General features: G+C 38.6%; 1 protein-coding gene across 2 annotated transcripts in view; it reads right to left on the reverse strand.

The window, feature by feature from the left end:
• Nucleotides 1-13907, reverse strand: part of EHD4 (EH domain containing 4) — a 34625-nt gene extending 20718 nt beyond the window's left edge. Inside the window, exons 1-4 of one of the 2 annotated variants that reach the window (XM_026061663.1) lie at nucleotides 13718-13907; nucleotides 6313-6391; nucleotides 5595-5771; nucleotides 2543-2640 (exon numbers count right to left, since the gene is read on the reverse strand). In XM_026061663.1, coding sequence (XP_025917448.1) covers nucleotides 2543-2640; nucleotides 5595-5771; nucleotides 6313-6391; nucleotides 13718-13817 — 454 coding nt within the window. In that variant the 5' untranslated portion in view covers nucleotides 13818-13907. Of the gene's footprint in view, nucleotides 1-2542; nucleotides 2641-5594; nucleotides 5772-6312; nucleotides 6392-6458; nucleotides 6487-13717 lie in introns of those variants that run through there. The other variant, XM_026061661.1, reaches the window with a different exon arrangement.
• Nucleotides 13908-13945: the final 38 nt, after the last annotated feature.

Raw genomic sequence — 13945 nt, forward strand, 5'->3', positions numbered from 1 at the left:
AGGAGAATGCTTATCTTTGGTGGAGGAGAAAGGAAACTGGAATCCTAAACAGAGAAGCAGAAAAAATAAAATTTAAGACCATCCTTTTATTTTATCAGACTCTAAACCAAGACTTACCCATTTTATGAACATATTATGAGAAGATTTTTAAGGAGTAATGAATATTTGTTATGCATTTGGTCATTTCCGTTTAAAACTGCATGTGTCAACTTGCAGTATTTGTTTTGCCCATTTGGTCTGGCAACACTGAAGCCTTTGCTTGCACAAATGTAGACCACTCATGCTGCTCATCTCTGCGAGTTGACCAGTTTATCAGGCATAGGAAAAAAACCCACTCTTTACGATGAATGCTTCACATGACTGTATGAGCAACGAACAGGACAGAACAGGCATTCTGGCACTGAGTAAAAAAGGAGAATCCTGAAACATTTAGTAGATCATTTTATTAAGCAGCTTAAGTATAGTTTTGATTAGTCTGAAGAAAACCAAAAATCAAAAACTGGCCATGCTAATAGCCCCAACTTGTTATTTTTACTGTGTTCAATCAGTACTATTAATAGAAGTTAATCTTGTTCTGTCAGTGCAATTTAAACTAAAGACTATGGTTGCACAACAGCCATATATTGTGCTCATTCCAGGATTTCCTCAGGAAATCTCAGATGTGGTACAGGTTAAAGAACTGATTCCTTCCCTTCCCACAGCCACAAAACACACATAAGTTTGTGTTCCCTAAGCAAAGGTCTGAAAACAGAGGGCAGCATAATAAGTCACACCATAGATGGCTACCATTTATAACTCGAACTGCAGAATCCTCCGACACGCACTTAAATGCAACTGAAAGAAACCTGGACAAAGATGATTTGCATGATGCTGTTTTGCTTTAATAGTTTCTCAAAGACAGGTTAATTCCATAAACAACCTATTAAAAACATGATCAATTTTTTTGTAGAATTTCAATTTTATTTAAAAAGAAGCATAATTCACAATATAGGAAATACCAAAAAATACCACACAGATGAACCACTTGAAACAAAGAGCAGCCATAGGTGCAGCAAATAACTAATTAAGTAGCATCAGAACAGTAAAATAGATGTTCAGATGTAATGGCTGATAAGACTCAGTTTCCAATCATACAGCATGAGCAGAGTGGAAACTCCTCCATGGGGGGAAGAAATCTCACAGTATGCAGGATCAGACCTCTCTACCATGGTTATCTGACAGCTCAAACCATAGCTACTTCCCACAGAAGTAATAAATTAAGGTCAAGAATTCATTCCAGTTATTGCATTTTTTACTTTATAATTTTTTTTTATGTCAGTGTGTTAGCTTCTAGTTTCTGTGCCATTTATACATTTAGTTGGACTAAAAGCATAAAGCTATGTTTACAAATTGCTTTATAGTTACATGGCCAAGCACAGAAAAGTCCAGCAGTATCAGAACAACAAATATCATGCAGCTTATTTGATACACACAACTGAGAGAAATATCATGCGTAGGCTTTTTTCCTTCTGACAAGTTAATTGTACTTTTCAGTGCTTGACTTTGAAGTCTTAATAACAAATTTTTTAATGTAACTCTAAGACACTTCCTGCATTTTCTATTTTTGTTTTATTTTWAAAAAAAACCCTAATTTATTTTGCAGTTTCACACTAATCACTTACACAGGCTATCAGTAAGACAGGAGCTTTTAGATATAATACATTTAAAAAACAATTTATTCAATAGTGGTCTTCAACAATGATGACAAATTGGGCATTACGGAAGATGAGACACGTCAGTGGAGACTTTTTTTCTTCCCACAAAGGAAGAAAAACTCAGGGATATCAGATACTCAAGGATATTCAGGGCAGGCGCTCCTAAGAGCAAAGTCAGTTCTCATCTGCTCCCCACAGATGAGCAACTCCTTTGCCCTATCCTTATCTCTAACTCTGGGGCACTTCATTCCWTCACAGTCTCCTGACCCTCCCAAGTCTTACTCCCTCTTTTTCCTGCTACCTTAATTTCTTCCTATGAGTGAAAACTACATTATGCCATTACTGAGCAACATTATAAGCTACACTAGCAACTGTGGCTACAGTAAGAACACCTTATTTATAGCCTACATTCCCCAATTCTTAAACATAACCAGCCTGAAGAGCTATAGCCATTATCAAACATTCCTTCATTCATGATTTTCAATAGTATGTATAAAAGCCTATTTATTATTACTTAGTGGAAAGCCATTAAAATGATGAAAATAAGGCTTTCTCTCAAAATAAAAAAATCACTAATTAGTCAACAGCCCATGCAACCATAACCATTTGAAGATTAATTGCAGCCATATTAGCAGGAGAGGTCCCAACAACACCAGTTTTCAATGGAATAATTTCCAAACCCTGCTTCCATCTTTAAGACATGGTTTTAATGGGCCTTGTGTTAAGAAAGTCTGGGAGACTGCACTGCTCAATGCCACTGAAATAGGTGCCCAACAGATTAGGATAATGGCTCAGTACAGCAAAATTAGAGTTAGTAAACTTGGTTATTTTTAACCTCTGCAACTCACCTCTGCTGATGCGCTGTTTCTCTCCAGAGAGAATGCCTGGGCTGTCGATGATACTGATACTCTTCAGAACCTGGTTAGGTAATTGAGAACACATGAACCTGCACAAAGAGGAGAGAAACACATTAACAACAGCTCTAGCTCACATTGAAAGTCTCCCTTGATGTATCTGCTTTTAGACAGACTGGATGGAAATGATGGATATGAAAYAGGATAAGCTCAAATTAGAATTAACTGGCTGCAGTTTTTAGAATAAATCTATAGTTTAAAGACAACAGATTAAAATTATGTCAAAACTCATATTTCAGAAAACTTAAAACTGCAATGTTCATTGTATTCGAATATCTGTTTTTGACATTGAGACTTGGCTCTGAACCACCATTTCTTGCATGACCTGTATAAAATGCGATTTCAAGTGTTGCATCATAAAAAGCAGCTACATAGTATCTGCCCAGATGCGAACAGAACTTTACAAAAAAATAGTTGTATGAGATGACCATAACTGCTTATGACACATTAGCATTCTAAGAACTTTGATCCTCTCATGCTTTTCATATTATAAAATTGTATTATAGAAACCCAGCAATATTGGGCTATCCTTGCAAATATAAAAGTTACATCATTTGCAAAAATAAAGTTAACAATCCTGTAAAGACCTGCTGTTCTTTTGCTTGTTTGTTTGTTTTAAGATCCCCTTTGGATGATTCAAAGAATCTAACAAGAATGCACATACCTTTTTGTGTCCATTCAGATATATATTAGAATGCAGAAGGATCACATTTATTCTCAGCAGTGCCAACTGTTGAGAATACTGCAATGTTCTTTAGCTACATTTACTTTATTTGGCACCCAAGGGCACACTAGGTTCCCCACCCCAAATTTTCCCTAAAAGTACACAGGAGAAATAAAAGACAAGTTTCTACACTCAGGAGCCTTACAATTTATTCAGAGACATGCCAACTATCACAAGTAGTGTGACACAGGGGGAAATAAGAAAGGGAAATGGAAAAAAGAGACAAGGTAACATCACTAATCAGCCTCATAAACTTACTGAGTACAAGTCTTGATTGTGCTACTGTGTTCTTGTTTGTTGATTTCCTATTTTCTCAGGCACTCTTTTCTCTCATGTTACATTCAGGTGAAAAGGGCATTTGACTGAGCAGCATAAGTGTCCATAGCCTTGTGAAAAGTGATACCTGATGTTTTGCCTTAGAACAAAACACTTGGACTGAGAAATCATTTTGGGGNGAGATGTATACAGAAATATATTAAGACAGGAATGAAAAATACAATATTGCGGATAAAGGATTGTCACTGACAGTACAGCAATTGAGAGAAAACAAAGAAAAATATGTAGTATGCTCACAGGTAAGAACAGGGGGAAGTGACTCAAGATGCTGAAATGAAGCCTAAGACATTTTTAACTAGATAAAGTAGGAAAGAGAAATGAGTTGAGAGTTTTGGAAATGCAGTGATATGATCAGAGGAACAGCCCAGGGGAATGGTGGGGGTGATATTATAACTTTGCAGCAGAGGTCTGCATGCTTAAGGAGCAAATGCGAATGTTGGGGAATATTAAGTTGCTTACAGTACTGTAATATAACAATACCACAATCACCAAAGAACAAAAAAATTTGAATAATTTAGTTGGTTACTTTGTCATATATAGAATGTACATCTTTTCAGCTAGCAAACGACCTTGGTTACATAAAATTCAGGACCTGACACAACCAGCTAGACAGGTGATTTAGCCACAAAATTATGTTACCCATTCATCCAAACAAACATGCAGTATTATTACATGTTCTGTGTAAGTATTAGAATAWTGTGTAAAATACAATTTAAAATATAATTATATTAACTAGTTGCATGGATAGCCCAGTACACAGTGACATAGGGAGAGAGAGAAATAGAACAGTGCTGTGGAGGACAGAACTCTGCTAATAACTTCACAGAAAGTGGTCTTAGGCCACAAAAATATTATTTAAAATATGGCTTAACTGCAGCTTCCCACTGCACATAATTTTCTCTCTCAACAAACTGATAGACAAGCCAAATATAAGCAGCTATAAACTTTCTTCTATGAAATGTACAGCAAGAGATAAGACTGTACATGACGAACTTTTAACACATAAGCCAGAGTTTATCAGCCAGACAGGAAAGTTAAGAGAGAACCAATTTAACTTCATTGTCTTCCAAAACCAGGCCTCCATGTCAAATTGCTATCAAATACAGAAAGAAAATGAGGTGATTGCTCACACCATCTGAATAAAGTTATTAATAACTGATTTGAAAATATTTAGCCTGTTATACAAGTTACCTACTGCAATGCCCATAGCCCCTCAACAACTTTCCCCTTTTTATAAATGTACAACAGCCACCCAAAACTTAACACTAATCTCCTGAGTCTCTCTGATTGCTCAGAGACCATCTCTAAAATTAATCACTAGCAGCTTGAATAGTTTGTTCAGAAAGTATATTCAAATGTTATCCATTCGCGTAGGCCTTATCACACATCTCAGCAACTCACAACTTTAAAGAGCTATACCAAAAACTCTGGTGTATAGGAGACAGCACAAAGCAATAAAAGAGCATCAAAGGGAACAGATCTCTGTTTTGGATGGTAGTTTTTAAAATTGTACTAATCTACTAGTTTAATTAAGCAGAGAGATTTATGCCCAAACTGATCTAAAGCTTAAACTGCCTAATGCCTTACAAACAAGTCAATGGGTGAAGCGTTTCAGCAGTTTTCTGTGAACTTGTTTTAATGATGATTTTATGTTCTGGTAATTTAATATACATACACACACATACCTTATCTTTTTTTTCCTCCAATTTTTTTCTTAAAAATGTACTTAGCTCTATGCTAATGCTACCTTACATAGTACTGTAATTTTTAACTTACTTGAACTGCCACTACTCCTACTTGTCATTATTGTCATATTGTTCAAAATGAGTACAGCAGAAAAGACTTAGTAAACATTGATGTTTGAAGATGATATCAAGTAGAAATTTAAACTTACAACCAAAAGACAGCAAACAACCAAAATCTCACCTGTTCAGGAAAGCATTTCCAAAGCGGCTGAGTTTGCGGAATGGCTTCTTAGGATCAACAACTAGGGCATTTCCAGGAACACTTCCTTCTGAATCCCCATACATCACAGCAATAAAAGAATCTGTGGTAGGCTCTGGACCAATGCGCATGCCTGGAAAATCCTGTTCGAGCAGATACCTTGAGATGGAGAGCACATAAAGGAACAAAATGAATAACAGATTTATGACAAAAATAAATACCTATAATTCTCTTGAAAATTCCCAAGGATGTATATGCTCTAGAGTCATAAAATTACATTTTTCCTGCATTTCACTGTTTCTGTTCGCTAGGGGAAAGAAAAGAAATCAGAAGTGAATTTCATTTTTTCCACAACAACTAGGTAATAGGATAAAGAAAGTCAGTCCCTCCACAAAAACAGGCTGGAAAGTATTCCCTCAACTATAGCACCTGGACCATTCAAATGCATGCTTCTACTGACAATCACAGTGTTGTAGTTAGAGTACTTTGCCAGGCCTGTTGGTAGCTAGCAAATACCACACTGCTTACATTACAAGACATTGCTTCTTTTGTATGTCTCCTCAAGCTGTGAGTGCTGCTAGTACTGAGAGGCAGTGGTTTGAAACACAGCCCATTAACAGATTTGTCAGTTTGCTGACAGCTCTAAGCCTTAAATGAATTCAGTTACAAGATAAGATTTTATAGCTTTAACCCATCTTACCATAGGCACAGATCATACACTTGTTGAGGCAATACTGTTGCATCTGTTCGGGAGTGAGGAAAGGAGATTTCATTTTGGCCTGTATATCAAATAATAATTGTTAACAAAGTTATACCTGCAGAACTTCAGGCCTAAAGGCAACTTACCTCCTTGAGACATCAAGTCATGCAATGTTGTACCAACAGAAAGACTTTTGTACCTTCTCCTGAGTAAGCTACTTAGAGACACAAACATCATGTACTCAGTGGACCAAGTCTGATACAGCAAGTTTTGACTTTCAAGGTGACAAGATCTCAAATAAAGGATGCACATATTTAAAGGCTAAAATTTAATAGAACTGGAGCCTGTACTCAAAGAAAAGCTTGCTGGCATCTCTCCCTGGATGGAAAGTGAGAAGCAAGAGAACACACAAGCCTATCAAGTAAGCCTCCAGCTTGCAAGATTACTCCAGCCTACACTATGACAACTGCTACTTTTCAAAAAAGGAGCAAACCATCCTCTTCACTTTTACAGTATATCACTACTATTGTCTTCATTCACAACAGCATCATCTTGAAAATTATCACCTTGAAAGACTAAGGTCAAATAGCTTTTTCAGTATGCTGTAATTTGTCATTACAAGAGCATTAAAATCCTCTCTCAAATCAGCTAAGTAAAGTCTTACCAATAATTATTAATTCCACAGCTTTCATGTCACCTTGGAGTTCTTTGAACCAATTTTGACCAACTATGGTCTAGTTTTTTTAAAATAATCAACCTGGATTTAAACCAGAATTCTTCAGGCATGGGTGATGGTCCCACATTCAATGGCAGTACTAGATAGCTTTGAGCATGTGCTAGATCAACACCAGTCTTCGAGCAGTAGGTTTGTCCTGGTCCTTAATCTCACAACAGTTGCCTGTTTCTCTATTATTTCATGAAGCAACATTGATTTGAGAGGACTTGCAGGCTGCTCTAAGCGCAAAAACATGCCACAAAGTATCTGTACTTGCTGAAGACTCCTGTTTGTCTTTCAGTTCTCCAGTGCCAAAACATTCAAAGCAGTTACAGTATCAGTGCACAGAAGCTAATTTTAAGGAACTAAATCTACACTACCTATTTCAAAGATCTCTTTCTACTAGCCTTATTAAACTGGTTCCAAGCAGCTCAATATTTTTACTCAAAGCTGCAGGGAACAATTCTATTTTCCTACATGAAGGCTATGATCTAAGAGGCTGAAAGCAGAGAACAGTTATTTAATTGTGACTTACTGCATCTTTCTGCTTCCAAAAAAAAAAATTGCTAAAAACTATGGGAAAGGAAGAACATAAGAACTTTGAGGACAGAACTTGCTGAAGTAATTCGTTCTGCTTCTGGAATAACCTGTACCTGATGCTCAGGAGCGCACAAATAAAACAAACGCCTTTCCAAAAGGAAAAAAAACAACCCATTCTGCACCTGCATGAATGTACAATGCACCAAATATATGACTTATTTGGTAAAGATGAAGGAACAAAATGAAGAAAAAACTCCTTTTGGAGCTCAAAAGTTGAACTCTTTATGCATGGAAACATTAGAGTTTCAAGTGCTTTAGCAAAGAGCTAAATTCCTGAAATAGAAAAGCATATCCCTACCTTCTCATGAAATACTATGACAGACTATAGTCCTCTAAAACAGTTTGTAATGACTGATTTGTGACAGCCACTTTTTTTTTTTTTTTTTTTTTTTTTACTAAAGTCAGACTAGACTTTATCTGCAGCACTGATTTTGAAAGGTTAGTTATACTTTTAACTTCTAAAACGAGATTTCAACTTGCCATGATAAAATGTTCCATTTTAAAATCTCTTATTTCTGCTTTTCCTCACTGCCCTTCTTTCAAGGGAAAAGAAATCTCTATGGGATCCATAACTAAGTTCTTTTTTTGATATGAATCATCACTGCCAGACTCCTGCTGACAGAAGGCAAGCAATTCATAAGGTGCTGACACAACTGACAAGAAGCTCCCAGAACAGCAGTGAACACCTTGTACCGAACCAGACGTGCCTAAGAAAAGTCCCAGACCCAAGTCACACAGAACAACTGCATCATGGGATCTGAACGCAGGATAGAAGACCTCCAGGATAATAGTGCAATTGCTATACATCACAAGCTGGTGAAGCTGACAGGCATGGTGATGCATCTTCAGCGGTCTTTCTCCTTTARATCACTAAAAACAGTAATTGCGTGGCCTGCTCATGAACATTTTCTAGCACATGCAACACTTGCAGAATTTATGAAGAGTTGAAAGTATCAAGCACCTTTTAGGATTTTCAGCTCAGAACAAGAACAGTGCAAATTCATATTATCTGCATATTCCAATAACTAGACAAATACTGGACTTGAATATAAGTGCTACTGGATTGCAAAGATACTTTCAAACTAACTTCACAGATACAGCTTAAAAAAACCCAGAAAATAAAACACAAAAAAACAAGTTTTTATAATGACAACAACCCATGTAGGTAAGAGCTCCTTCTAAATATTGAGTCCCACCCAACAGTCACAGTGCTGGGCCTGGTAGAGCTATTCAACAGACACAGGCAGCACATTGTAATGGCAATTAAGATATTGTCTGACAGTCACACATCAAGGATCAGTACAGTCCAAAATAAACCTTAGATCTTGAGTGCTGGCTGTATAAGCTATCACACTTCCTCTCAACATGAAAATATCAGCTTCACTTAGCTGCACAAAAGGGAAGACCAGTCTTCCATAAACAGAAATGTTTCAACTTTTTGTACAGTATGCTACATTAAGATAGGAAAATACCTGGATTTTTAACATCCGTGACCTCATGGCCTTCTCAGGAATTTTCAGCAGAGAGGGAGTTCAAAAAGGTTCACAGGAAGAATGCTTAAAAATAGCACATGTCCCAAAGACAGTCTAGATCAAACAACAGACATCCTGTTGACTCAAGGCACTTGCTCTTCTCCCTTTGTTTTTACCTGGGCTATAACCTATCTCCTTGGCTAATAAACATCCTTCTATTTCCTTTTGCAAGATCTGTAGCCAAACTATGGGAAACTGTTTTACAGAAGTTCCAGAGACAGCAAAGAGTACCCAGAGCTCCTCAGGCTGATAACCATCTGAGGTCTCAACGCTTCGGCTAAGCCATACTAACACGCCAGCGCAGGCTTGCCGGACTGAGCAGCACTGGACAAGGAAACACTAGCGATTGTTCTGGTGTATGGAGACACAAACTGAAGACTCCTTTGAGAAGGCTGTTTGACTCAAAACCAGCTACTGCCCCCCCCACACACTTTTTTTCTTTAAGCACAACAAAACTAGCACAGGATTTTTGCTCTTGTATGAGAATTCTGCTCTGAATAAAAACTCATTGCATGTGGTATCAGTAAGAAAGAAGTTCAGCTTTATAACCCCTGAGAAATTAAGAACAATTCTTTTTCCGCAAAAGATGTAGCCCATTCTTGCCACACAATCAATTGCAATTTTCTTGCAAGCTCCAAATATTATGCATACGATATAGTGCTTTTAGAAAATTCAGCTCTGGTTAAGTTAAATACCATTTTAACCTCTGAATAACTTCTGAGGAAACTAAAAGCATAGCCTGGCAAGCTGAGCAATTTAATTGTTTTTTCCTCATTTTGATGAGTTAAAAAAAAAAGTCTCTTACACTTTTAAAATAGAGTTACTAACAAGTTAAATGCATTATTATAACAGACTAGAAGTTTAATTCATCATTAGAAAGAAAGAGATCGGTGACTACAGATTTGCACAGACTAGCTCCTATCTCTGATATACTACAATTCTCTTGTTTCTCCTTTCCCCTCTTCTTCCTCTAGAGCAGCCATGACAAATTGAGAGAACTGCAGAAGCACCACAGGTATGTTGTCAAGCCGCTTACAGGCAAGATGAGCACCCTCTCTCACCCCATTAAAAACTAATCAGACAAAAGCAAGCATCGCTATTTGTGCCTGGACGTATTTGTTTGAATTGTCAGCATTGTCAGACACTTAAAACAATATTGCCGCACTGCACCTTACTCAGACAGTGAAGCTGTCTAGTTTCACTTTATTGTTCCAAGTGCAAAGAGTATAAAAGCATCTAGTGAAAGATCAGAAACACTGTTAGAATTAAAAACCTAGAAATGTGTGTGKGGGGGGGTTGTTTTGTTTTTKGGGGGTTTTGGGGTTTTTTTTTTGAATCTTAACACTTCGCTTAGGGACATTTTGTTATTGCTGGATCAATGTTTTACATGAAGACTTGGTGGAAGAAACGGGGTGGATGTGTCAAGAGTTCTAAAAATATACAGTTCTCATGATAAATAAAACAGGATAATTTGATGTAGAAGTTAACAGCACAAAAAGTAAATCCAAAATGAATATTTATCAGATAACAAAATTTTAGGTTCACCTATAAACATAATAGTAAACACTAAAGTAGATCTAGTACGTCCTCCTTTAATTCCATCTGCCACCAAGGTAACAAACACCTAAGCATATTTTCAGAGGAATTATTCATCTAGATGAAACTAATGTTTTATTGCCTCAGAAATTAAAAAACAAAACAAAAGCCTCCTCCACCAAAGAGCATGATCCTTTTTTTCCTATTCAAGACATAGTCCTCCATAAAAAGCTGACTATGAAATGAAGAACTGGGGAACAGAAAGGAGTTCCAATTAATATTTTAAATAATGTTTGCTTGWTAAAAGGCTGCTGGAAAAAAAAAAAGATCTAGTCTAACTTAATTCTAAGAACTATTATCTATAATAAACTGATTTAAAACAATCTTTAGAGAGTAAGATAGGACTTTTCCATTGAAAATTCACCCTATTAGAGAGAAAATTTATATGTGGTTGACCTGGACACTATAATAATTCCCCTTTTCTTCTTTCATAAGCCTTGCCTCCATATACAAGCAGTATTTCACTTCTCACTTCTTTGCTCTTTTTTCTCTCAAAATTGCCTTTTGAATGTCAGTCAATGTGGTATAACTTTTATACTGCTATCATAAGTTGCTGTTCATTTTGAATGGAGTGTGTTCTCATTCTGATACTGACAGTTTTTAATCTATTCTATAGTGAATGCAGATGTAATGAACACTTATCTGGTTTCCCCAGGGACAGTGTTAATGGTGAGGTCGGACTGTGCTTCTGTGGAGCAACAACAGCTGTTTTATTACAGATTGGGTCTCAAGGGTGAATACCTTTCTGAGTTCTTTGATACCTAATAAGGGATTAAACCACACTGCTATCTACCTAAGATGGGAGGAGAAAAGGGAGGAGAGAAGGGCATACCATAGCAGAATTCTCTTCCTCCACTCAGTCAGGTATTTTAATAAAGCTCTTAAGAAAATACCTTTGAAACCTTCATCTCTGTCAAACTTAGTTGACATTTGCCAGTGGGTTCAAAATTTGTTGGGATGTCTTCCCCCAACAGTGACCACTGAAGCCTCATTTCCTTGGGAAATCAGGCTAAAAGGCTGGAAATAATTGTAATAAATGATGTTTCTTTTTTGGCCCAGCCAAAAATAATAAGCCAGCCCYACTGCTCAGCATTTTACAGGACATGTTTAAAGTGGTAACTGGTTACTTACAAAGCAGCAGTACCAAAAATGCTTTTAAAGCGCTACAGGAATATCAGCGTTTCTAACCCTGATATTGACTTATACTCCAATCAAATACGGGCAACTACAAAAGGCAGAAAACATGAATGTCTATAAATCAAGAACATGTGTTCTCATCTAAGGCAAACTCCTCCAGGAAAAGGAAAGGAAAAAAAAACCCAAAACCCAGCCATCTATGAATTGCAAATGACACAGCAACTTAGCTGACAGGTTGAACAGGTTCTAGTAAGTCAATCCGGACCATTCTGTCTCAAAATTACCCATGCTCTCACCTTCCTTTGTCCATAAGCCAAGAACACCGCTTATCTGGAAGTATACTCAGGCCCATAAAGCAGTTTTAATTTGTACACCAGTAAGACAGATAATTCATCAGTCAGCATGTCTAAACAAATGTTAGGAAAAACCCAAGTTACCTCTCCTCACACACTTTCTGGCAACTGCCTTTGGGGATCTTGAAACTAAGTTTCTCTTAATTATAGCCCTGTTTCTATTTTTACTTACTCCTCTGAGCAAAGACACTGTACATAAGTGTTTGCAGGAATTCATCAATAACCAGTAAAGAACCAAGTTCTGCTTTAAGCTTCCAATTAGCTAGTTGTGAAACTGGAAAAGAAACCTGACTGGCTCTGTAAATATCTGAGAAGTGCTCAGGGGAGTAAAGGTAAACATTGTTCTCCAATGCAGAAGAAAGGAGGTAGGTCTTTTGCACAATAAAAAGAACAAAAAAGTTACATAAGGCTGCCAGTAACCTTTCAAACCAAAAGTGAAAGATTTGTAAAATTTCAAGAAAGACTCTAATGAACTTCGGATATAAGGAAGAGGTAAAATTTTGATCCAACTGACCTCTCAGCGTCCTTTGGAAAGTTTTAAATAATCTTTCTTAGAGATTTCTAAGATATTCACAGTCTCCTAACAACTGAGGCACACTTCAGCCTCCTAACATCATAGTTACTAACTAAGGAAAACAGAAGAGACAGAAAATACTACAACAGCAACATTATTGTTAGGCTGCCATACTTGTGATATTTCTTACTCAATGTAATTAAGCAAAACAGCAGGGAGAAAACTTTCAAGATACTATGGTGTCTTTTGCCCCAAACTGTTATCCCATTTCTCCCCTGTCTTCACATACAATCTATTGCAGTAAGCTACTTTTGGGAAAGAACGAGAAGGAAAAGGTTAAATGGTCTGTGATGACTGATGCAGTCATGGTATATTAGCTTGAAGTGACTATTTTTCTTTGAAGTAGCTTAGATAAATGAAGTTAACAGGAAGCAGAGAGCCAGGTCGCACTTTCCCAGCAGAACATGAAATCGAGAGAACATTCTTAGACAGGAAGTTGCCAGAAGAGCTACAGATCGTCTGCAAGACCCACAGGCGGCGGCCACCCCCAGCGCGGTGTTTCACGCGGAGCAGCCACCGCGTAACGGCAGCTTGCCCGCGCTGAACATCACCTCACACCGCCAGCAGCGACCGAACTCGGCTCTCTTGGACCTGTTACTTTGCCGCTAGGCTGCTTTTAAGGAAATTTCGGAGCCCTACTACAGGGCCAGCAGCTCGGCACGCTGTCAGAGTGGGGGTTTTATCCTGCTTTTTCGCCCCGGAGGTTGGGGGGGCGTGGCCTGATACCCGGCGAGGCGGGAACCGTTAACGCCCAGCAGGTAGCGGCCGCCGCGCAGGCGAGAGGGGGGCGCAGGCTCCGCGGGCGCCTGCACCTGCCCGCGGGGAGCGGAGGCCGCGAGCGGAGCGGGCCGCCGAGGAGGGGGAGAGGGAGAGGGGCCCGCCGCGGGGCGCCACCTACCGGATGAAGGTGGTCTTGCCGGTGCTGTACTGCCCCACCAGCAGCACCATGGGCTTGTTCTCGAAGTCGGCCTCCTCCAGGGCGGGCGAGTGGAAGTCATGGAAGCGGTAGTGCTCCTCCAGCGGCAGCAGCTTGCGGAGGTAGAGCTCCCGAAGCGCCCCGGTCACCGTCTGCACCACGTCGCTGCCGCCTCCGCCGCCCCGCTCCCGCCCGCCGCCCTGCTTCCCC

The sequence above is a fragment of the Apteryx rowi genome, unplaced genomic scaffold, assembly GCF_003343035.1.
Source record: "Apteryx rowi isolate R43461 unplaced genomic scaffold, aptRow1 scaffold_183, whole genome shotgun sequence".
In the NCBI taxonomy this organism is placed as follows: Eukaryota; Metazoa; Chordata; class Aves; order Apterygiformes; family Apterygidae; genus Apteryx; species Apteryx rowi.